This window comes from Anopheles bellator, chromosome 2 (assembly GCF_943735745.2).
Source record: "Anopheles bellator chromosome 2, idAnoBellAS_SP24_06.2, whole genome shotgun sequence".
NCBI lineage: Eukaryota > Metazoa > Arthropoda > Insecta > Diptera > Culicidae > Anopheles > Anopheles bellator.
In genome coordinates, this window is record NC_071286.1 from 79,121,158 (window position 1) to 79,144,148 (window position 22,991).

General features: G+C 50.7%; 5 protein-coding genes across 6 annotated transcripts in view; 3 read left to right on the plus strand and 2 right to left on the minus strand.

The window, feature by feature from the left end:
• LOC131208131 (ets DNA-binding protein pokkuri-like) overlaps positions 1–1,432 on the plus strand; it is a 2,242-nt gene extending 810 nt beyond the window's left edge. The window contains exon 2 of the mRNA XM_058200781.1: positions 1,161–1,432. Within this exon, the coding sequence (XP_058056764.1) occupies positions 1,161–1,432 (272 nt within the window). The remainder of the gene's footprint in view (positions 1–1,160) is intronic.
• A 678-nt stretch (positions 1,433–2,110) lies between these two features.
• LOC131208132 (zinc finger protein ZFP2-like) lies at positions 2,111–4,000 on the plus strand. The gene has a single exon (XM_058200782.1). It carries the CDS (start codon positions 2,111–2,113, stop codon positions 3,998–4,000), a length of 1,890 nt encoding a protein of 629 aa, XP_058056765.1.
• Positions 4,001–4,100: 100 nt separating this feature from the next.
• On the minus strand, positions 4,101–5,605 carry LOC131208133 (zinc finger protein 300-like). Its single transcript, XM_058200783.1, has 2 exons — positions 5,480–5,605; positions 4,101–5,400 (listed from the first exon to the last, which is right to left on the minus strand). Exons 1-2 carry the CDS (start codon positions 5,603–5,605, stop codon positions 4,285–4,287), a joined length of 1,242 nt encoding a protein of 413 aa, XP_058056766.1. The 3' UTR covers positions 4,101–4,284.
• A 660-nt stretch (positions 5,606–6,265) lies between these two features.
• Positions 6,266–9,200, plus strand: LOC131212110 (myotubularin-related protein 2). 2 transcript variants are annotated; one of them, XM_058205853.1, is made up of 5 exons: positions 6,266–6,814; positions 6,896–7,909; positions 8,167–8,337; positions 8,403–8,610; positions 8,678–9,200. In XM_058205853.1, exons 1-5 carry the CDS (start codon positions 6,695–6,697, stop codon positions 8,971–8,973), a joined length of 1,809 nt encoding a protein of 602 aa, XP_058061836.1. In that variant the 5' UTR covers positions 6,266–6,694; the 3' UTR covers positions 8,974–9,200. The 2 variants fall into 2 exon arrangements, with proteins under 2 accessions (XP_058061836.1, XP_058061834.1); XM_058205851.1 differs by having other exon boundaries at positions 6,266–6,805; positions 6,884–7,909.
• Positions 9,201–9,442: 242 nt separating this feature from the next.
• On the minus strand, positions 9,443–22,597 carry LOC131212109 (beta-1,3-glucosyltransferase). Its single transcript, XM_058205850.1, has 7 exons — positions 22,501–22,597; positions 15,261–15,373; positions 14,317–14,523; positions 13,442–13,786; positions 12,291–12,429; positions 12,017–12,179; positions 9,443–10,383 (listed from the first exon to the last, which is right to left on the minus strand). Exons 1-7 carry the CDS (start codon positions 22,595–22,597, stop codon positions 9,597–9,599), a joined length of 1,851 nt encoding a protein of 616 aa, XP_058061833.1. The 3' UTR covers positions 9,443–9,596.
• Between the last annotated feature and the right edge of the window lie 394 nt (positions 22,598–22,991).

Sequence of the window (22,991 nt, forward strand, 5' to 3'; positions counted from 1 at the left end):
ATATACTACATCCTGGTTTTTGTGTGTTTCTTTTTTGATTGGCCGAAGGAGCACTAGTGTCCTAACAAGATCCCCTCGGCGCCGGACGAGGCGAACCCACTGTCCGAAATAAGAGAAATGCTACAAAGGGAGAAAGTCTATTGTGTATCGTTACATCGTTTGTGCTATAAACTGTAAGGCATGCAGGCCAAACCAAGGCCGAGAATCAAACACAACAAAGAACACACAGTTCAAAAATTTAATGATAAGAAATTAATAAAAATGGATCAAATCACAATATTTTATGGTCGTGTTTCGTCGTCACATTCTTCTTTAAATCTGCCTCCGATGCGCAGAGTGCAGAGGGCAAAAGGCTCTAAGGTTGTGAGTCGTTCTGAGAAAATATAATGGGAGATCATGTTTTGCAGATCGTTAGGGCACTCATCTGCTCCTGCATAGCTTGTCCGTGCTCTAACTGATCGTCAATTTGTGCAAGATCTATTCCGTTATGCTCCAGGTCTCGTACCTTTTCCACTATGGCTCTTATCCGCTCCGGCACATCACGTCCCTGTTGCAGTTTCAAATTCTCTAAACCGGCTTCCACTTTCTAGGGGACATCAGCTTCAGCTGCAGCCTCATCTAGCCACTCTATCCGCGTATTATCGTAGAATATCCAGCACGTCCGGGATATGTGGACGGCTCCTTGCCCAGCAGCGTGTGTCCGTGGACCTTCGCGGCACGATTCCACAAAGCCCTCCAGAACTCGCCCTATTCTTCACCAACCATACGGAAGAACCATACCTGCAAAAATAGGAGCGAAAGTACTTGCTGGAGAAGGTTGCTGCAAAAGATTGTGACCTAATCGATGGCGCTTTCTCCAACAAACGCTGGTTCATTTGGACGAAAACTTAAGATCACTTAACTCTCGCTAAGAATAAGCCCAACAATTCAACGTTCATTTCGAAAATACTCACCCCAACCCGCAAGTATAAACTCACCGCGAGCGACTCACAACTCGCGAGTATAAACGTGAGAAACACCAGCATTTCATTTGTCAGATGTTTCTGTTTGATTCTGCTAGAAAGTAAACAACGCTCAAAATTAAAAGACAAATTAAAGAATGGAAGTTGTCGCTGATGGTACAAATGATCGATTTTCGATCCTTTGGTGCCATTCACAAGGAAGCAATGTGTTTAAGACTGTCCGTAAAGTCTGTCGAATATGCAACAATCCGGACGACGACGATCTCATCTCGGTGCAGCTGGTTCAGGAACAGGTATCGATCGCTGAAAAGATTGAGGCGATCACGGGCATCGAGGTGACCAGTGATCGCCGTTTGCCACAAAACATTTGCTTGGATTGCTTCGAGCGGCTACGGCTGGCGTTTGAGCTGCGCCAACAGTGCATTGAAACGGACGCCCGGTTACGCGCATTACTCGAAGCAACACGGTAAGCAAGCCAAGTTTGGCGGTCAAGAGTGTGAACTGATCCCTGGGTTTATTGCAGAACGCCAACCGAAGAGTATTATGTGGAAACACTCGAAGAGGAATGCGAAGAGCAAACGGGGTGTACCGAGCAGGAACTCGCCTGGGAAGTGGAAGAGATTTTCGAGAAGCACAAGACGGAACTGGTGGTCGACGACGATCTTGAAAAACAAGAGTCATGCAACGAACCCCAGGAAGCCGTTCCATTGCCAGAAACCGCACAATCCGAATCCACCTCAAAGCAAAGCGCTTCATGGCGCGAAGACGTTCACTACGTTCTGGTGGGTCTCGATTGCTTCCCCTGCTGCGGCTGCACCATGACTTTCGAAAGCGAGGACGACCTAAAGGTACATTCCATTCGTTGCCACCGGAAACGGCAGCAGCGCTCGAAGTACCTTCCCGTGCAATGCAGCGTCTGCTATCAGTCGTTTACCAGCGCAAAGGCACTGGAACGCCACCACGCGGACGGGCAGCGAAAAGAAACCTCCCCGCAGTACCAGTGCCTCAGTTGCACCAGTCTCTTCACTGAGCAAGCGAAGTTGTTCGATCATCTCGAGTCTCATGCAGCAGAGGTCCCGTCGATGGTGATGAATGACAAACTGAGTGAAATCCGGATCGAGTTGCAGTCGCCGCCGCCGGGGCAAGCAATGGAAGATGGTGGGGACAGGATAGACGAGGGCAGTGTGGCCGACGCGTTGGATGAAGTGTATTCCATCGTGTTCATGCCGGACGATGAATCGTCCGAACCTGAAGAATACGTCGAGGTAGACGGTAAGGAAGCAGATGACGAATACGAGGATCGCGAACTCGACGACGAGGAGGAAACAAATAGCGTCGCTAATCGCAAGACTGTGCCAAAACAAGGGTCACACTGGGAGCATACCAAATCGCTGCTGCGCAAAGAAATGTACAAAATACAGGAAAAGTACCTGCGGATCGTAGCGAAGCAGGATGGCTATATGATCGTAGAGTTAAAGCAGCACCGTTGCTGCTGCTGTGCCCAGTTTTTCGAAACTACCCACCAACTCGAGCAACATCTCAAGAACAAACGCCAGCGGAAAACGACGCGACAGCAGAAAAAGGATTCGTCGTCCACTCCGTACACCTGCGAGTACTGTGGGAAACAGTTCAAGTTCCCGGTGGTTTACCATTGCCACCTGCGCATGCGGCAGCAACGGCAGTTCTACTTCTGCACGCTCTGCAAAACCGTGATGGAGAGTGAAAAGCGCATGCTCTCGCATATGGTGCACACGCAGAAACACGCTGCGTACTTTAACCTACCGTATGAGGATATTGATGATCGCTACTACTCCGTCCAAATGCCCGGTGTGCGGTGCTGCGGTTGCGGGAAGCAGTTCAAGGACGAGGAAGAGCTCACTGACCACATCCGTGCGTCGCACCCGCCGGAAGCGAGCGATCGAAAACGCACGCATCCCTACGGATGCGATGTATGTGGCCGTCGTTTCATTCGCCAATCGCAGCTCGTTAATCATACGGCCATGGGAACGGTAGACACACCGACGGGCGCTAGGATGCGCCCTGTCTTGCAGCACTACTGCAAGTTGTGCTCGTTCGAAACCCCAAACGCGCGTCGAATGGAGCTTCACCAGCGCAGTGCGATCCACAGTCAGGTCCTCTCGTCGATGCGTCTCTGTCCGCTTGAAAACAGCGCCATAAAGCTCGACCCGGTGCGCTACTGTTGCTTCGAGCAGTGCAAGAAGTCCTTCACGGATCTCATCGAGCTGTGTGCGCACGTTCGCGGGTTCCACTCGGAGGCGTTGGCCAAAAACAAACGCATCGCACGCGAGCAGGATGAAGAGAGCGGCGCGGGTACGGTCGCGTGTGATGTTTGCGGTCTGCGGCTGAAACATCTGACCGCGCTCAAAAGACACCAATCGTTGCGTGGCGCGCAGGTTTGTGTCTGCTCGGTCTGTGGCATCAAAAAGCGGTCCCGCGCCGTGCTGCTGGTGCACGAGCGGACACACACCGGGGAACGACCGTATTCCTGCGATGAATGCGACAAATCCTTCTCCTCGATCACGTCGCTGCGCTCACACCAAAAGTGTCACAAGCCACGCGAGCTGGAGTGCGACGTGTGCCTGGAACGGTTTGCGCGGCTGGAAAATCTGAAACGCCACGTACAGCTGAAGCACGGCGAAGCGACGCACCAGTGCCAGTCGTGCCCGAAGAAATTTAAAACGCGCGACACTCTCGCCATGCATCTGCGAACGCACACCGGCGAGAAGCCGTACAAATGCCGGACGGAGGGCTGCGAAAAGTGGTACGTCAACGTGTCCGACCGACGGCGGCACGAGATGTCGAACCACACGATGGAGCGGCCGCACAAATGTAGCTACTGCGACGCTGCGTTCATCCGGAAGCGCCAGTTGGCCATTCACGAGCGGCGCCACACGGGAGAACGGCCGTTCGTATGTTCCGACTGTGGCAAGGGCTTTTTGGACGCGGTGATCCTGCGCAAGCACATCAGAACTGTCTGCCCGAACGCCGCGAGCGATGGAACTGTTGCGCCAGGATAATCTAGCTCTAGGATAATCTTTCCATTAAACATTTTGGCCGCGGTACGACGGTAACAAGTTCATATTTTTACCATCAGCAGTTTTATTATTGTTTCGATTTACTACATTTATGTGCTGCATCATTTACTGGGCATCGAAGCAATCTTTGACTTGATCTATGATCTTGACAACAAGCAATTTTCAAGTGGCTCATACGTAGATCTTAAGACTATATTTACAGTCGTCCATCTAAGCTGGACATGGGAAGCGGTTGGACCGCGCACAATCATTCATTCATTCAACGTTCATTCTTGGCCGTGTCGGGCCATGTGCTTATCGAACATAGGCTTGCGGAAAAAGTGCTTCCCACAAACCCAGCACGAAAACGGGTAGGCCCCGGTGTGCTTGCTGATCTCGTGGTAGGCCCGGGTTGATTGGTGAACGAAGCCGGCACCACAGTGCCGACACTTATAGGTCCGCTCGGTGCCGTCGTGAATCTTCCGGTGGGCCACCAGATGCTGCTTTCGCTTGAACTTTAACCCACACACGCCGCAGCCGTGCGGTGTCGCATCGGAGTGTGAAATTTCGTGCGATCGCAGATGCGTCCGGCGCGCAAACCTGCGCTCACACTGGCCACACTTGTATATCAGTTGCTCGGCATGCGGCTCCGTTGTGTGAAGCCGTCGGATGTGTGCCTTCAAGCTCGCCCGGCACCGAAACGATTGCCCACAAATGCCACACTCGCTTGCGGTCTGCTCTGCGCTAACGGACACGTACTTCCGCCGGTGATACTTTTCGTGCAGCTGCAGCTGACGCCGGTCGTTGAAACGCTTCTCGCAGTAGCGGCACCGGTAACAAAGAGTGCGAGAAAGCCCGTGAACCGCCAGTGATGGACCATCGACGAATCGTTTATAGCAAACGGGACACTCGTACGGCCGGGCATCGCAAACGATGCGTTCGCTGTAGTGCGCCACTAGCGAGTGTTCCTGTAGGGCGGCTTCCGTTTGGAAGGACAACTCACACCCGCAGCAACCTTGCGCTGTCTCGCTGACACGCGGTCGCGCCGATGTGGAGTTCAGCAGCTCGACGAACCCTTTCGGAAGCCGCTGCTCCTGGGCGAGGCTCGTAGCTTCCGGATTATAGTCCGGCATCGAGCCACCATCAACACCACCGTTGCCCCCGAGCAGCATCACAGAGTGTGCGCCGACCGTGTACATGTTCCGCGAAAAGGCATCCATCGCGTCCTCATCGTTCGCACGGTCGTCGGTTTGCTTCGGATTCGCTTCTTTCTGCTTCCTAGCTGCAATCTGCCGGAGCAGTTTGTCGGAATCTATGCACCGCTGCCGCAGTTCGTGGGCCTGTCCGAGGCTCTCCACGCATGTTTTGCAAACCATTTTCGGTGAATCATCGTTCACTTCCACCTAAAACGTAAACATTTGAGAAACGGAAAGCAACGTTACTTCAGCTCCATCCTCGGGCCTGCGGCTTCAGGCTACCAACCACAATCCCGCACAACTCGGTGAACAGTGTGGCCAAAAATCGCTCCTGATGGGTCGAAAAGAGCGATTGAAAGGATTCTGGCCGCGGATTAGTCCCCAAGCAGATGCGGCAACAGTTTTGCGACATCTTTCGCGGATTAGCCCGAAGATTGGAAATGCTGGTGGCTCTCACGTTTATACTCGCGAGTTAGGGGTCACTCACGTTTATACTTGCGGCTTGGGGTCAGTTTTTTCGAAATGAACGTTGAATTGTTGGGCTTATTCTTAGCGAGAGTTAAGTGATCTTAAGTTTTCGTCCAAATGAACCAGCGTTTGTTGGAGAAAGCGCCATCGATTAGGTCACAATCTTTTGCAGGGGAACGTACCTTATGTTGCTGTCGAATTCAGAACGAAATTCCGCACAAAATGCCATCCGTAAATATGTGCGCTGCAAATGGAGACTGAAACGTTTAAATAAAGTTCATGTTCATGATGTTCTCTATCCAATAGTTTTATTAAGTTTTCCACTATTACTATGCCCAATTTGCGGTAAAATAAGTTAAGTTTTCCACTAGAGGTTCAAAATCTGATAAATATTATTGCAGCAACCTTGGTCTGCTGAACACTGCTGAATATCTGTCAATCGGGGTTTGTTTACGTTTCGCTGAAACCTTCAAATCGACAAGAATAAGAAGAAGGAAAGCTCTGAGGGGGTGGCCAAAGATATCAATCAATTTTGTGTTATCACTCTCGACAACAGGCTGGCAATCGCCGTTGTTATCACTCGCAAACCGACTCTCCAATCGAATCGCGCTACGGCATTCCAAGCTCGGCACGCACGAGGGGCAGATCGGCAGACGTCACGGTTCTATCGGATCTCGTAAGGATTGAGGGTGTTTCACCGTGTCCCGATTGTCCCCGAGGGCAATGGCCGTTCGTACCGTTCGCTAGACAAAGGGTCACGTTACACGCCAAAGGACGGAGAAAGGAAAGTGACGAATTTCACATTCCGCAGCGAATGGAGTGCCGAGTTTCGTGATCGAAGTCCTTCCGCTGTCGGTGTCGCGATCCCGTCTAACTTTGCGGTTTAGGGTGTGCCAACTGAATCCAATTAGTGCGCCGTGCTGGTCGTGGTCCGCTCTCCGACAGTGGGGCGTGACAAGAGAACGAACGGTTGCGCGGAAGTTTCTTCGTTTGCTACGTTTCGGTGCACACCTTCAGTTCCAGCTGCCGCCAGATGCCTACGATGGAGCACCACGGGACTACCGATTTTCATCGCAGCTCCAATTCGCTCGATTCGGACTCCAAGTCCAGTTCGCTCAACTCGAAGCACGGCATGGACACGATCGTAAGAGTTGTGTTTACGTCGCCGTTTGGATGACGGATAATGGATTTTCTCAAATACGTTCCCCCTTTCCCCCGGTAGGTCGCCAACGAGTCCGGCTTCACGTATCTGTCCGGTGAGAACATGCAGGACCGGAAGAACGACGTTTCGTACATCTGCCCATTCAGTGGGCCAGCGATCGGTACGCTCACGATCACCAACTATCGGTTGCACTTCCGCTCGCAACCGGCCACCGACAAGGATCCGGTCATAGTCGTGGATTGTCCGCTCGGTGCCGTTAGTCGCATCGAGAAGGTCGGTGGTGTTAGTTCGCGCGGTGAAAATTCGTACGGTATCGACATCTTCTGTAAGGATATGCGCAATCTGCGGTTTGCGCACAAACAGGAGAACCACTCGCGTCGTACGGTGTTCGAGAAGCTGCAGCTCTATGCCTTCCCGAGGGCCAACGAAGGCCATCTGTTTGCGTTCAACTACCGGGAAAAGTTCACCGAAGACGGGTGGAGCGTGTACGAACCGGTGGCCGAGTTGCGGCGGATGGGAGTGAACAGTGCGAACAACGATACGTGGCGCATAACGCGGATCAACGAGGGGTACGAAATCTGCGACAGCTATCCGTCGGTCTGGGCCGTACCGAAAACGGCAAAGGATGATCTGTTGAAGCAAGTGGCGGCTTTTCGGTCACGCAATCGGTTACCGGTGCTGTGCTGGATACATCCGAAGTCGCTGGCGACGATCACCCGATGCTCGCAGCCCCTGGTCGGGGTCGGTGGCAAGCGCAGTGAGGCGGACGAAACGTACATCAATCTCATTATGGAAGCGAACGCCCAGTCGGACAAGCTGTCGATCATCGATGCGCGCCCGAGCGCCAATGCGATCGCCAACAAGGCGAAAGGCGGTGGCTACGAGTCGGAGGACGCGTACAAGAACGTCGAGCTCACGTTTCTCGACATCCACAACATCCACGTGATGCGGGAGAGCTTGCGCAAGCTGAAGGAAATCTGCTTCCCGGCCAACGACGATCACAAGTGGCTGTCAGCGGTCGAGAGCACACTCTGGTTGAAGCACATCAAATGCATCTTGGGCGGTGCGGTGCGGATTGTCGACCGGGTAAGTTGCGATAAGAAACCGACCGTTATCGGCGACAGATGATTTCGTATCGATCACCAGGCCCGTGTGTACATTAAACAGTACTGAGTGAGGAATTTACTTGGGAGTTCCCTGATGAATCGTTCGCCTGATCAATCACTTGATTATTGCTTGTCCTATGAAATTACCAAATCGAAGTTATGTGAAATTTAGTTCGCTGGTTTCCTTTATTTACATGTTGCCAATCAACACGAAACTGGAAATCAACACAACGGTAGATCGAAAACATGCGCATGTCGGTGGTGGTCCACTGTTCCGACGGATGGGATCGTACATCGCAGCTGACGGCCCTTTCGATGCTGCTGCTCGATCCTTACTATCGCACACTGAAAGGCTTCGAGGTGCTGATCGAGAAGGAATGGCTCAGCTTTGGTCACAAATTCGAGCAGGTAAACGCACCGAACACTACAAGGAATGGCCACACCCAAAAACCAATTTGTCAACAATTTTACAGCGTATCGGTCACGGTGATAACCACCATTCGGACGCGGATCGTTCGCCCGTGTTTTTACAGTTTATCGACTGCGTGTGGCAAATATCGAAGCAGTTCCCGCACGCCCTCGAGTTTAACGAGTATTTCCTCATTACCATTCTGGACCATCTGTATTCGTGTCGGTTCGGGACGTTCCTGTTCAATACCGAGCGGGAGCGAGTTGCGAACGGTGGGTAACGAACGAACGAATTTCTACAGATTAGGTTGTGTAACCGTCCCAGTCTTGCTTCTTGCAGATCTCAAGAACCGTACCGTTTCGCTGTGGTCATTCATCAACTCGTCGCACGAAGAGTACCGCAATCCACTGTACGGTGGGCTCAGCAACTATCTCAGCTCGATGCCGGTCCAAACGGTACTGCGGCCGGTGGTCAGCATGCGGCACATACGGCTCTGGAAGGGTCTGTACTGCCGCTGGAATCCCAGCATGCGGCAGCAAGATCCGATCTACCAGCGAACGCGTGAACTGCTGGCCCTGCAGGCGGAACTCAGCAAGCAGCTGGAAGACTGCCGGACGGAACGTGTCCTTAACTAGCGTGTTTGCAGCGTTGGCGTGAGGGACGCTCATGTTGGTTTACGGTACGGTATTGCAACCCCCGACAGAGGGCTCCGAGACCGTGACCGAGCGTCCGATTGTTGCTTGCTCGATAGAAGCGAATATCATTTCCGTTACGATAATCAACTAACCACTGAAGGAACTATCCTGTAAGCTTATTAAGCATCGAAGAAAAAAAATAACGTTGTAATTGTTTAGTTGTACTCCGCAAGGTATGCAAGAAGAAAATTGTATTATTATTAAATGTTTTCTTCTCATTTACATCGGAAAGCCGGGTCCGCTCTTTGCTCTTTGACCAAACCGAAATTCCTATTGTGAGGGTTTCTTATCACTGTAGAACTCGGATACAATGATTCTGTCATCTTTAGTATTTAGCACTCACTGCTTTTCTTGTGTATTTTTAGATATGTTTCGCGTAGTTTGTTTATTCGCTACTGGCTTTGCGATGTTAGATAATTTTGGTTGCCTTTTGCTAAGTAGCGGCCCCTGTTGCGGATCGTGCGAACGAATTAGCCGTTTGAAGCATAAACCTTCCTGGAACCATCTGCTGTGATCGGCCATGTCAGCAGATTTCGCACGGAAGCACACGCACGCCGCCCGCTCTACAGATCGGTGTGTTTAATTATGTTTGCCGACTCCGGCAGGTTCTGCTGACGCAGCAGAAGCGCCTCACCGTTTGATTGAAGCTCATTACTGGCGCACCAATGTGGCCGTACGATATGTTGCGGTGCGTCCGTGAAGCCAGCCAGCGGAACATTTCGGTCGGGTGCGCTTGAAACACTCGCCCGTGCGGGATGATGAGGCTGGCCACCGTGGGGATTGGCTGGCTGGCGAACAGACGGCGGTTTATCGTCGGTGTCGCCGCTGTCGCGTTCGCGATGCTCACGAATGCTATCGTTTTGCTCATTCCGACTGTTCGTGATGGGCGGCGAGGGCTGGAGCGGGTAGGAATCGCGTCGATAGATCCAGCTCGCTTCGGACCATGCGGACGCGGAGTGATACTGTTCGTCGGACTGCCGGAACCACCTGTTGTACACCTGGTGCGGATCGATTTGCCAGTGTTTGTGGAACGAAACGGTTCGCCGGGGGTCGAGCAGCTCGGGCGCATAGTCCGTGGGCCGTGCCTGGTGGAACAGTGCCGAGTGGATCGGCCGAACGCCTAACCGTTGCAGGCACGCCGCGAGTATCATGTCGTCCGGTGAGGACGGTGCCGGACACTCGCACGTTTGCTGCAGTGCGTCCAGGACGGCCACGCTGAGCACGATGCCACCGCCACCGGTCACGTAGCTGTAGCCGTCCGTGCCCATCAGGTGGTACCCGTATCGTTCGCCGAGGTACAGATCGCGATCCGGATCGTAGCAGCTCAGGAACCGCGCCAGTGACGATGGACTGCGTAAGGTGAGGGGAAAAACAAAATCAGACCACACAATTAGGGACCGGAATGAGTGCGACGATTGTGTGCTTGTTTAAATTTATGAGTCCTGGGCCACCAGCTCGACGGTGTTGCTGTTGGGAAATCTTACGGCCGGACAAACTTCGAACCTTGAGAGAGTGCTGCCGGCAAAAAGTGACAAGTTCTTTTTGGCTATTGAGCCCCCTCCGGGCCATAGGGATTCTTGGAAGGAATCGTGGTTGGAAGATATTATTCGAAAGGTGTATGAAATATACCGCAGGAAATGTTTGATCCATCGCATGGCCAACAGCAAACAAAATTGTATAAATTCATAAATATTTCTAAAAGGATTTTGTTTTGCTCAATAATTATTAAAGGATAATATTTTGAGCAACTTTAGAAGCTTGATTACAACTATTTTGCTCACATTCTTTTTACCTTTAACCGCCCATCCGGATTACGTCATTGGGGAAAAGTTAACTCAAAAGACCCCCAGATTTTCCGACCAATCCCTTCCGTTATGATTGTCCGGGAAAAAAAGGCAGAACCCGAACTGTAAATGGAGGAACACAAACGTTGCAATCACGGGAGGTACAGGACGGCAACAGAACAACCTCGCGAGCGGTTGAAGCGGTAAATTAAATCGTTCCCTCCCTTCACCTCTGCATGTCGCGGCGGGGTGGTCGCCGGGCTCCATACATCAAAACTCGCCACCCACGCGCCCGGTGCCGGGAGTCGAATGCCGCCCGCTTTTTTTAAACGTAGTTTACAAGGAGTCGCAGCATAATCGGCGGAAAACCGTGGAGGGGCTCCCGGCGGACCCGGGCTGCGCTGGTAAATGGTAGGTGTCAGTTCGAGTATTGCGCGTTGAATATTTCATGAGTGTCGCATTGACCGACAGACACACAGAAGCCACCTGCCGGTGGTGTGCGGGTGGAGTTCCGGAGCGAGAAACCGATTCGGCTTCGGGGGGCGTTCGGTTTCTGATAAAGGATTAACCACGCAAAGGGTCCTGCACGTGCCGGTGGGCTGCAGATTTGTGAGTTATTTCGAGAATTACGGTTGGCCGCCAGCCTTGCGCCTTACGACGAATTGCTGATGAATTAGCTTTGAAATGGACTCATTTTCCTTTCGTTGGTGATTCAATATGGCCCACCCTGGCTCAATCTCGTGTACGCCTTCGATTTGCGTGATTTGCAGAACCGTTCGAAACCAGCCTCCGTGGCAACTGGGGAATCCATCAGACGAATCGGTAAATCAGTGTCTGTCGGCGTCACAGGAATATCTATCCGGTATTTATTCATCCAACCAGCGAACCCCCAACAGAGGGGGCCGTTCTTTAGCCACCGTTTAATCCTTCACGCATCCCTCCGGCGTTGGCGAGAATTCGCTCGTCGAAGCGGATTTACGGCACGGTTAAGGGGATGGTGTTCCGTTACACCGACCGCCCCACCGACTTCCACGGCATTGGTGGCTCGCTAATTGGATTTGAATATGGAAATTCGTTCGTTCGGTTGGCCCCCCATCGAGCGGGCTAACTTTAATTAAGTTAATATTACATCGACTCAGCGCTGTGGCCTCGACCATTCAATCGGATGTGGTGGTCGGTGTTCTGGGAGTCGAGCTTACCTTAGTATCGTATCATCATCGACCAGCATCACCCATTGGATGGCTTGCAAGCTGCCATTAAACCGCAGCTCGTTCCCGATCAGCTGCAGAATCTCGAGCGTCTTGGCGCAGTGGCCGGCATTGGTATTGGGCACGGTCGCCACCACCGTCGGTATCGATGGATCTGTGGAAGGAACACATCCAAAGCATTCGATCGTCCTGCAAGCGTGCACTCCGGTAGCTCTCTCTCTCTCTCTCTCTCTCTCTCTCTCTCGCTCTGTCTCTCTTCACTTACCAGGGACATCGCTAAAGTACCGCAAATGCTGCACAAACCTGGTCCAGGTGCGCTTGAGGACGGGAATGCGATCTCCGTGGTACTTGTGGCATGTTTTCACGGCAAACATAATTTGCCCAACGGTGGTCGGTTTGTGGGTCTGTGGGCGAAAGGAGGGGGCCGGTTCTGGTCAGGGCGTTAGAGCTGTGGTTGTGGTGTAGCATTACAGCGGCACTGTTGCCCGTTAAAACGTAAACACTTATTGTTAAAGGCGTGAAATACTTCATTTCGAAAATAAGGACTCGTAACTTAACCCTCGTCCTTTGTTACCGCTTTCTTAAGATCCTTCCGCTATCAAATGATTGACAAGCAAAGTTTCAAATTATAATTTTTTATTGACAATTGCTATGAGTATTATTTAAATATAGTAACAAATTCAATGCAGAGCATCGTGAGAAAGTTAGGAGACTGTTTCGCTGAGGGCGCAGCTCACTAAGTCTGCGATCATAGCAAATTTAAAAAAAAAATATAAAACTATCTAAGGCAACGAGAAAAGCTGATCAAGTAGTCAAGCTGCGTCTCATTAGATGCAAAATGTCTTTGCGCTGCAAATGCCTAAAAATTGTGAAAAATTATCAACATTTTGGCATTTCGGATCAGAAGTTTCTTATAAATTTGAAAATGATTTTTGCCGATCTTTGCACATGTGGGCATTAAAAAAAGATTTTTTCGTTTTGAAGCAATGATTTAAGTTTGAAATTTCTGAATTTTAGACTACTTGAATTTAGCCCATCCGTTCCTAACACGACCACGCCAGAGAAAATTGCTAACGAAAGGACTATCTATCTATCTGGGGCCCTTCTTGCGGGATTATGTGTCCGTTACAAAAATTAACATACATAATGTGGGGCCCACACCCACAAAGCCACGAAATCTGGCCCTGACCCCGTGAATCCTTTGCTCCGCCAGGCTATCGCAGGCGACGTTGGTTGAGATAAATGTGGTCGGTGCTGAATCTGTAGAACCTTTCGTCGTCCCGGTATTAGCCAGCCAAGCTTTTAACGCACGCATAAAGGCATTACCGGAAAGGGGTAGAAAGTGCTTCGTTGCGCCGGGAAGGATGTGGTTTCCAGTGGAACCACCAGCACCGATACCACGGTTACGATACTTACACAATCGGGTTCCTCCGCATCCGCCGCTGTGACCACCTGAATCGCACAGTCCGGCGCGGGGTTGGCACAAAAGTAGCGCCTCGGTTGCAGCGGATATCCGGCCCCCTGGCGCCAGACGAGCAGCGCGAACTCGTGGGCAGCGTCGATGGAAAAATCGGACAGGGCCGGACCGGGGGACGGGGCGGCGTCGGAGATCAGCTCGACCAGGTGGTCAACGAGGGGCACGGTCAGGGCGACGCCGGCCCGCACGTACGGGTAGCGGAAGCCGGACGGGTTTTTGAAAAAGGCGAAATGATGAATTATGGTCGCCTCCCGGTCGTACAGCGGGTAGCCAAGGAATAACTTCTACGGTCAGAATCCGAGGTGCGTTTCCGCGGTGGCCGCGGGATGTGAAGGACGGGAGGCCGTTGTAAATCCATCGAGCAGCATTAGAAGCGGAAGAAAGGAAGAGATAGGGTCATGCTGGTGTGGTAATGTGAACCGTCTCACGTGCCGCCGGGGAGTCAGCGACTGATGATTACGACGTGACGCTGTTCCCAACAGGGTCCGTTAAAGGACGAACACTGTCTAATGAACTTAAGAACGTAACAACCTTATCATGGCGGATTGAGATGTTTGGGCATTAGCAATGATAATGAATTGGTTCGAACTGTTAGCAATGGAAAGTTTAAAAAATCGACAGTATGCAATTTTCTTAAGGTCTTAAGAAGGTCTTAAAAGTCTGATAATCAAAAATAAACAAGCGAATAGAAGCCTTCCAGGAACATATCAATTCGATCAACAAAAACTGGTGGTCAAAAAACAGGAAACGAGGTGAAATATCATTGCCAAACCCCAAACCGGCGCAGTCCGTATCGGTCGTCGGCTTCGCTTACCTCCCGGTAATCCTCCTTGGCTAAGTGGCGCGCTAATAGACTCACGTTGACGTGGCTCTGCTCCTCGCAGACGATCAGCCACCGGGTCGCCTTCAGCAGTGCCGCCCGGACGTGCCGCAGGATCGGTGTAATGGCCCACGCTCCGTCGTGGCCGGGGAAGAGTTCGTGCGAGAGGAAAACATTGTCCGGCTCGTTGGGTTCCGTTTCCTTTCGCCACGCAGGGGAGAGACGAAAGGGTAAAGAATTTAAGCCGCGAAGGGAACCCCGCATGGAAGGACACGTTGCCCCAACGGGTGAAGCGTGATACATTTTTTGCTGATGCGTTCGATTAGCTTGCTTCAGAAGGGACCGACGGCGAAATAATTTTATGGACGAAGGCTTAGCAATAGAGCACTAAGGATAAACCAATATGATTCACAAACGTGTTTGGTTCATGTTTGTAAATTCGTGGCAAACAGCTATTTAAAAAGCCTTCCGGTTCAGTATTGATTTCAGGTTGGGTACACCGGACAAGCCTTTTAGCGGCACCCGTGGTTTTCCTCGGCAATTGATTGTTGCGGTCGGAAATATTAAACCCATGAGGGCCACGGAGGATGGGAAAGAAAAAACTTTGCCACGCAATTACCGGTCGGAAGTCGCTTAATTTGTATACGACCTCATCTATCGCCAATCGCTGATGGTTTGGTTTGTTACCACCACTAAATGCTAATTACGAATAGTAAACCTCATTGGAACGGCCAATTGGCAACATAGTTGCAGTTGCGGAAAAACTAACGGATTGAAAAAAAAGGATCAACAATAATGAACACAACTGGTGCAAATATAAATTGAACCATGCCAATATGGCCAGCGAGATTTGCATATTGATTGCCCGTAACCAAGTTCAACTAGTTGGTAAAACTCCCGACTGCCGACACGATGCCGGGTGAAAGGGTGTCACTTACCTGGCCCAGTTCCTTCCTCAACTGCTCGGCGATGCTGAACCTCAGGGAGCGTGCCCGCGCTGCGTTGAACTTTGCCGGTTGGCTCAACACCAGAAACGATAACTCATTCGCAGCTGTAAATGATATCGTGGAAAGCGGAACGGTCGAACGACGGAGCTGGAGTTAGTGCGAACTTTGAATTTTCCTTCCCCCGAAAAGGGTGGCAGGTGCGGTGCCAAATCCCTACGGACGTTGGCGAAAGAAAGGTGAAAAATAGCCCCCTCGAGGTCCGGGAGCCCGGGAGCAAGTGTACGATGTAATGCACTAAGCTTGGAGCCATCCATCGGAGTGCAGAGCTCTTCGGAAGCCGTGTGCCGCGAATCAGAATCGACCAAAAGGTTTCGGCCGAAAATTGGAACCATAAATTCGAGAGTCCTGGCAAGGTTTATCAATACGTTATGAGACAATCAGATGTAAAGCAGAATAAAGTTTTAAATTTGTAGCCCGGTTCAAAGTGAATCGCTCCGATGTACAGTGCCGAAAGTGGCAGTACTTGCTTTCCGTAGTATTTCTCCAAGATCCCAAAAATGGTCGGCTAGTGCGATAAAGAACTTGAAAGCGGCGACCACTGAGGACGCCGCGCACCTTCATTAATAGGCAAACAACCCGAAGGACTAAGGATAACGGACACAAATTAACCCACCCCACCACCACGGGTCCAGTGCATCCGAATGTGGGGCCGTCTCAGTCTCGGACGGAGCTTAACTTGTAGCCGCATTTTATTTGCATCCCGTATTTTTTGGCGCGCCACCCGGCGGTTTGTGGCTTCATTTGAGTAAGCGAGCCGGGCCCTAGTTCCGGAGGCTGATTCCCGAGATTACCGGGAACAAATCCTCCCTGGGGTCGGTAGTCCAACCAGAGACCACATTCTAGCGCATTAACAGCTGTGACCGTGGCCGGTTGTGGTGGGGTTGTCTTCGCAAGCGGAACCGCAGTTCCGGGTGTCCTAAATCTTCGCCCGGCGGGCTCTAAGTTTAAAGTTCGCTCCTTGCTCCGTGAAAAGTTGTGTCCCAAATCCCTCGCCAAAGTCGGTTCGGGGGATGCTAAAATTCGATAAAAGTGCAATAACACCGCCTTTTGGGTTGCACATCTTCTTGTACGATGCACATGGCCATGGGTCGACGGCATGGTCTGTACCTTCGCTGTGCGATGCGGAACGCGTCCTGACACATGTGCTACGTTTGGGATTGCTAAAGTTGCGACTGAAACTATTGCCGCACTGTGGCCGTCGGAGTTGAGTTTGCAGTTGACCAGCTGTGGCTAATCGGAGCAGGTGGCGATCCAAACACTTAGCCAGACTAATTGTGGTCGACTTTTCGAGTTGGGATGCCAATGCTATGCGGGAACTACTGGCTTTCAATGTGGGTTTTGGTTGTTCACTTTATTTAAATTTCTTTCCACCGAAGGGGAACGAACATTAATATTAACATTAACATTAATATTTCCGGTCGAAAGACCGTTTGGTCGGATTGGAGGTCCTTTTGATTACAAAAACACGACTACGGCTTATTATTGTATCGCAAAGGTTAGTGCTGACTATTTCGTGGATAATAAATCTGTCATCATCAATGACCGACTCTGCAATGCAATGATCAAACTCGATTGAAACATTAGGCTCTCGTCAAGTATGTTAAACCACCAACATCTCATTTCATCATCAATTAGTGAGACTCTTTCGTCTATCGTCAGACCGATCGACAGTTGACATCGTAATCCGTCACTAAGACTGACCGAGAGGAAGGAACGGACAGAGAGGGACAGAGAGGGCCCTCAAAGGCTGGCTTCATGAAATGGGGCTTTTCCCGTGAACAGGCCGACAGAGTGCGGCCAAACATCATTTATGCAACGCACACGCGTCACGCCTTCCGGCTTCCTGTAGGCCGTTTGGCCCACTTTTAAAGCTCACCCCCCACCCAATACCACGTTCAAGTTCTTCGGTTCCACGGTGGCCTCCTCGTGGAAATTAGTGCAAATTAATATCGATAAAATTATGCCTTCGAACTGGTAGTCGGTAGTCGCAGTGTTGGATCGAAAGTTGGTTCCCCGGAAGCCGACGAAAGCACAGCGGGGCCAGTTCCGTGCGTTTGCCAAATTGCGGTACCCGCTCCCGGTGGGGATTAAAATTATCATATCATAGTTCCGAAAGTACGCAACAGATTCGAAGGGCTGGTGGGTCGTGGTGCCAACCGCAGACACTGGCGCATACTTTTGATGTTGCTGGCCAGACCGGCCAGCCAGCCAGTGAAGTTAGTGGAGCACATCACAAAAGCATCGCCACGGGGCATCGGGCACGGCTGGGGCTGACGCGGTGGGCCCCGTCGTTGGTGGTCGAAAAGTCCATTAAAGCGAGTCCTTGACAGGTCCAGATTTTGGCGAGCGCGAGCACGAAGGCAGCAGAACCGGCACCGGAGGCTCATCATTATGGTAAATGCACGATCGGAAATGTAACTGCGACCTCCGGTCGTGAAGAGAAGAAGCAGATCGGCAAGGGCCAAACGTCGTTGGCAGAACCTTCCCATGTTCGGGGGCGTGCATCGTTCTGTGGCCTTCTGGCCGTGATGCTCCGTTATTTTAGTATTTTAGAGAACAGACAAAAACATTGAATAACATTTAGTCGCCTTTTTCGCAGAGCTTTTTCTTTCACGTATAGACGGTTCTCGGTTGTAAGATTAAACAATTATGTAAAGCTATTTTCCACAACCCCAAAGGTTTTCAGAATCAAATTTTAATTGGAAAATGTCATATCATAGAAAAAAGTGAGCGAAATTATGAAATTTGCAAGAAAGGCGGGATATGAAACTATTTGTCCCTATTCGGTAACAACCAGCTCATTAGCAGTCCCCACAGTTTCAACTTCCCCAACTTAAAGTATTGGCAACGCAATCGGAAAAATTTCCCCAAAAACCCTATCACGAAGGGGCGATGTGAGAAAATAAATAAATCCTTTCTCGCACCATAACTTATAGCACATCCTACGACGCGAAACTGAAGCCACAAACGGTGACGAAGACAGCAGAGAACGACAACACCGCCACCGTTGTCATCCGATGGTGGATACGCCATCTGATCCGATAAAAAATCTTTGGCAAGGAAAGGGAGTTCGAAAAGCGATTCCTTCCGAAACGATATCCCTCGTTTCGTGTTGTCTTGCGGATTAGGTAATGGCGAAACGATAACCAATAGTTTCGATAATCGCGCTAGACATGGCTCCCCAACCGTTTATGTCGCCCGATGCTGGCGTGGTCTACGGGCGTGAAGGTATCAATTTCCATTCGAAGTTTAAATTATAGCCATTTGAGGTTGAGATTAGAGCGGTACGTGGTTTGGCAACGAAGACTTTTAAGCGGTTTACAGTGTGTTCCATGCAATGCCATACCATGATGGAAATAATATGCTTCGATGAGCATAGTTTATTTTATAGTTATCAATGTAATTGATTGGAACATAGCTAAATACGCTTTACAAGTCGTACAAGAGCTTTAAACTAACCAACGGTGCCAAGGTTCTTTCATGCATAATTTTGAATCAAAGTAACCCTATCTAGTGCGCCCGATCCAAGTGACCTTGCTGTACCCATCAAACGTAAGCTTCCTGATGAGCAGAGTGCCGCGCGAGTGACCGTGTCCTGTACCATCGGCCACGAGCCTAGAAGCAGATACTAGGTACAATAGAAACATCAGCCGCATCACGACATGATGAAAATCGGGCTCATTAACGGGCTGCAGGGCTTCAGCGGAACAGCCTGGCTGCAGCGATGTCGAGAGCCGTGTGCCATTATCAGCCCTCGGGCATAATAGGCCACCTGCAAAATGGTGCAACGTTTCGGTTGGCGGACCCCGAGGGCCGGTCATCAATCCGTCCCAGCAACCGCCGTTCTGCTCATCTTAAGGTACGCGTTTAGCCCGACGGACAGGAAGACGGACGGACCCTGTTCCGAGGTTCGCTCCGGAGCCGTCAACCAAATGCTGCTGCCAACGGATCGATTTTCTAAAGGATGTTCCGTACCGGGATGAACGATGCAACAAGGACCACGTAGCCGATCCGTAGACCAGCAGAGGCCATAATCAACATTTGTGAACCAGATCGCGCTGTAGGTTTCATAGGTACGTATTTATTTTTCACTGTAAAAACCATGAATCTTGCCATTTAATTATGGTTTAACTTTCGCAACAGCTTATTAATTCCGAGCCGATCCGAGATGCACGAACCGTGATTAGTTTCAATTTCTTCACACAAAAATTACACGTCGCACATTTTTATCACCATCAAAATAGCAATAATTAGCACGACAATTATATCGGCTCACCGGGCAGAGCCCGAGTCAACAGCAAACTTTTACACGCCCGTACATAATTGAAGTTGTTCACACTTTTTTCTGCCCTGTCGCGACCACCACCGACGGGCTCGGTTCAAACAAATTTATTACTTTTCGGTCCGTGCAAAAAAGGACCTCCACGCGAAGAGTGGCACAAAATAATTACCCTTCAAGGAACGGCAAGGCGGTAAAAGTCATCAGATGCAAAGCGGTGGAACGGAGGCAATACAAACAGCCGGAGCCGGTGTAAATTGTTCCGTGTCCGTGGTCTGTGGTTTCGCTCCACTATCCACGGTGCACCGTGGGGTATGATAATAAATTCATTTAAATTAACATTTGGCACTTAAGCTTTCGGGGGGCCGACTTTGCGCACAACACGTGTATGTGGCTTCTTTCGTTCGCCTTCCGTTGCTGCTCTGGGTGCTGGCTAGGGAAACCGAGTTCGAAGTTGGACGAGTGCAGTAAATGCACGATAAGTGGCTCTACCTTTTTTCCATAGTTTTCTCTTGCGTAGAGTGTATTAATCGATCATCGTGAGTGGCGCAGAAAGCAGCCTTGAGCCTATTGCTCCTAGCTCCGGGAGTATTTCTATTTTAAAACGGTGCCATATGACATCAAATCGGGACACTATTAATTTCACTTTCTTACTACCGACTTAATACGATTATAGATTTTTACCTCGGATTGTGTGGAGTTTACATAACCGGGCGAAATGGTAGTCGCCAACAATCGTTGCTGCTACTCGGGGCCAAAGACATTGACAAGCCTGCACCTGCACGAACCGAAATACACGAACTCCCACTGGGTGCCCCCGTTGTTCCGTACGGTCCCGACACGCTTATTTCCGACACGAAAACCAGATTTGATGGAATGTGCTTCGCTCCTTTGCCGGAAACCCATCGACCCCGACCAACCAGAAGGAGTAAATTAAAAGCGTGAAAAGCCCTTTGGAAGAAACAAATAAAACAAGCGAGCGTGGCAAGAAAACATGGACACATTTCATTGTTCCGCTCCGGGTGGGGGGGGGCGTGGCCGGTGCCGCGGCAAAACAATTGTAAAGCAGCCGTGTCTGGGCCGGGTGCCGGGAACCCGATTTACCGGAAGCGACCACGAAGCCGGTTTCGGGCGAATTTTCATAACCAAGCACACCGAGGCCGGCCCCGGGTGGGCAACCTTTCATGGTCCGCTGCAAGCTAATTGAAGTGGAAATTTATGACCGCAGAACCTCCGAAATAAATTGTCAACGATGAAAATTTACTGGGCCTGGGCTGGGTGGGTCTGTGCCCGACGGGATCCCCTCAGGTGCACCAGTACGCCGGAGCCGGGAACACGTATCGCACCCGGGCACGGAACACGGAACAGTTCGAAATAGGGCTCCCGGCCGATGGAGCCGCCTGGTGGCCCAGACTGTAACATAACGAGCCTTTTCCGGTGGCGGCGGTGATGGCTTTTCGCAGCACCTAGACTGCACCTAGTCGGAACGGGGCTGCGTGTTGCAGAACTAATTCCCAAGCGGACTGATGGGAAATGGGAAGGCCAAAACCCAAAGCACCTTCGAACCGCATTCGCGGCCAACCGGTGCCGGTGCTGGAACGAAAGTTCGCAATTGACTTCACCGCTCGGTACTCGGATTGGCCTTCGTCGTCGGTAACCGCCGGCCGACTTTTATGATGCTAATTATGACTGCAATAAAACATGTAATTAAAACTAAAAAGTATAATTAGCCGAAACGCTCGATGCGCGCGCCCAGAACACGAACCGGGCGTCGTCGTCCTGATGGTGTTTTGCCCTTCGCCGGTGCTGGTGTTTGTGTGGTGCAGTTCCCTCGGTACCGGTTGTAGTGCCGAAGCGCTACCCACTTGATTCACGCTTTACAGCGCCAAACGGTACATGATATTTGCATTGCAAACCCGGTCCGGGGTGATGTGGTTTTGTTGAATAAATTTGTAAAATCCATTTGTTGCCAAACCCAACCGCATGCAGCTCTGGTGGTGTGCGGTGTTGCAATGATTTCTCGGTTGACATCGTTTTTTTTTTAAATTATGCTCAATAATGAGGGAAAACGGTTCAAAAACCTTGGCCACCGTCATCGCAACGGGAAATGCGAAACATTTTTGCCACACGCAGCTAATTACGATGGAACGTGGTGTGGAACTAGTTCGTGGGTTGTAATGCTTTGACGAGTCAAAATCGAACGATCGATTGTGCCCACTGCATGTGTCTGAACAACTGCCAAGCTGTCTTTTGGAAATTGAAAATTTTAGTTGCCACTCGAAACTGTATTAGAACCATAGACGTTAAATGAAAGGAACCGAGTTTCTATTAGAGCAGGTTAACAGCAGACTGGGCAGCAATGATAGAGTTGGCAACAGGCGCAAAGTAATGGCTTACAGCAACTAGCACTCAGAGGGGACGATGATTAAGGGCTTAATGGTCGTTCAATGTTGGGACGCGCTGGGGACACACCATCTCGGTACCATCGGGACCGGTTCGGTGTAGCTTTCAGAATTGATTAACTTTTTGCTCGATCCGTGGTTGGCCTATCCGTGCGTTCCGTGGGAAAAAAATCCCCACACGTATTCGAAGTTCGATATTTGTCATTTTAACATCACAAACAACTCCCTTTTCGACATACATAATTCGTTTTGGTGTATCGCTGTAACGGTTAATGAATCACACATCACAGAGCAATATTTATTCTTCCATTTCGTGCAAAATGCATGTCGAATTAATTATTTTCTTTGCCTTTCCCTGGGGGGTGGAGGGACGGGCTAGCTTTGTTGAACACATGGCGCGGGAAAAACCACAACCCAAACCATCGCGCACACCGATCGGATCGGAAGCCAAAGCCTAGCGCCTGATCGAGCGTCGGAGGTTCGCACTTACCGAGCGATGCACCGGCCCCGCACAGGACCGGTGCCATCAGCAGCAGCACCACCGGAAGCAGCAGCAGCGACGGAAACGGCAGTGCAACTTTATACATAATTGATTCGATTACGGGTCCAATTCATTTTCCATGCCACCGGGCTTTTCCGGTGCTCGGCCGGCTCCAGCGTACCGGCGTGTTGTTGTTTTATGCTGTTGTTTGCACACAGTGTGCCCGTTGTTTTTCTTTGCCACCTCTCCGGTGGCAATCCGCGTTCGTCCTGCTGTGCTGCTTTCACACGTGTCCCCGTGCCCGACTGATCCACCTGCACGTGTTCTTGGGGGCAGGTGTGACTAAAGCGAGTGCACCGTTTGCAGCTTTCTTGACCGAGTCACTCACTGGTTTCACTTTTAAAAACGGAAAAATAATTGAAAGTAATCACAAACATTGGGTTTTGGTTTTCTGGTTTTTGGCCGTTAATTTGGCACGATTCATTTTCCGTACTAATCGC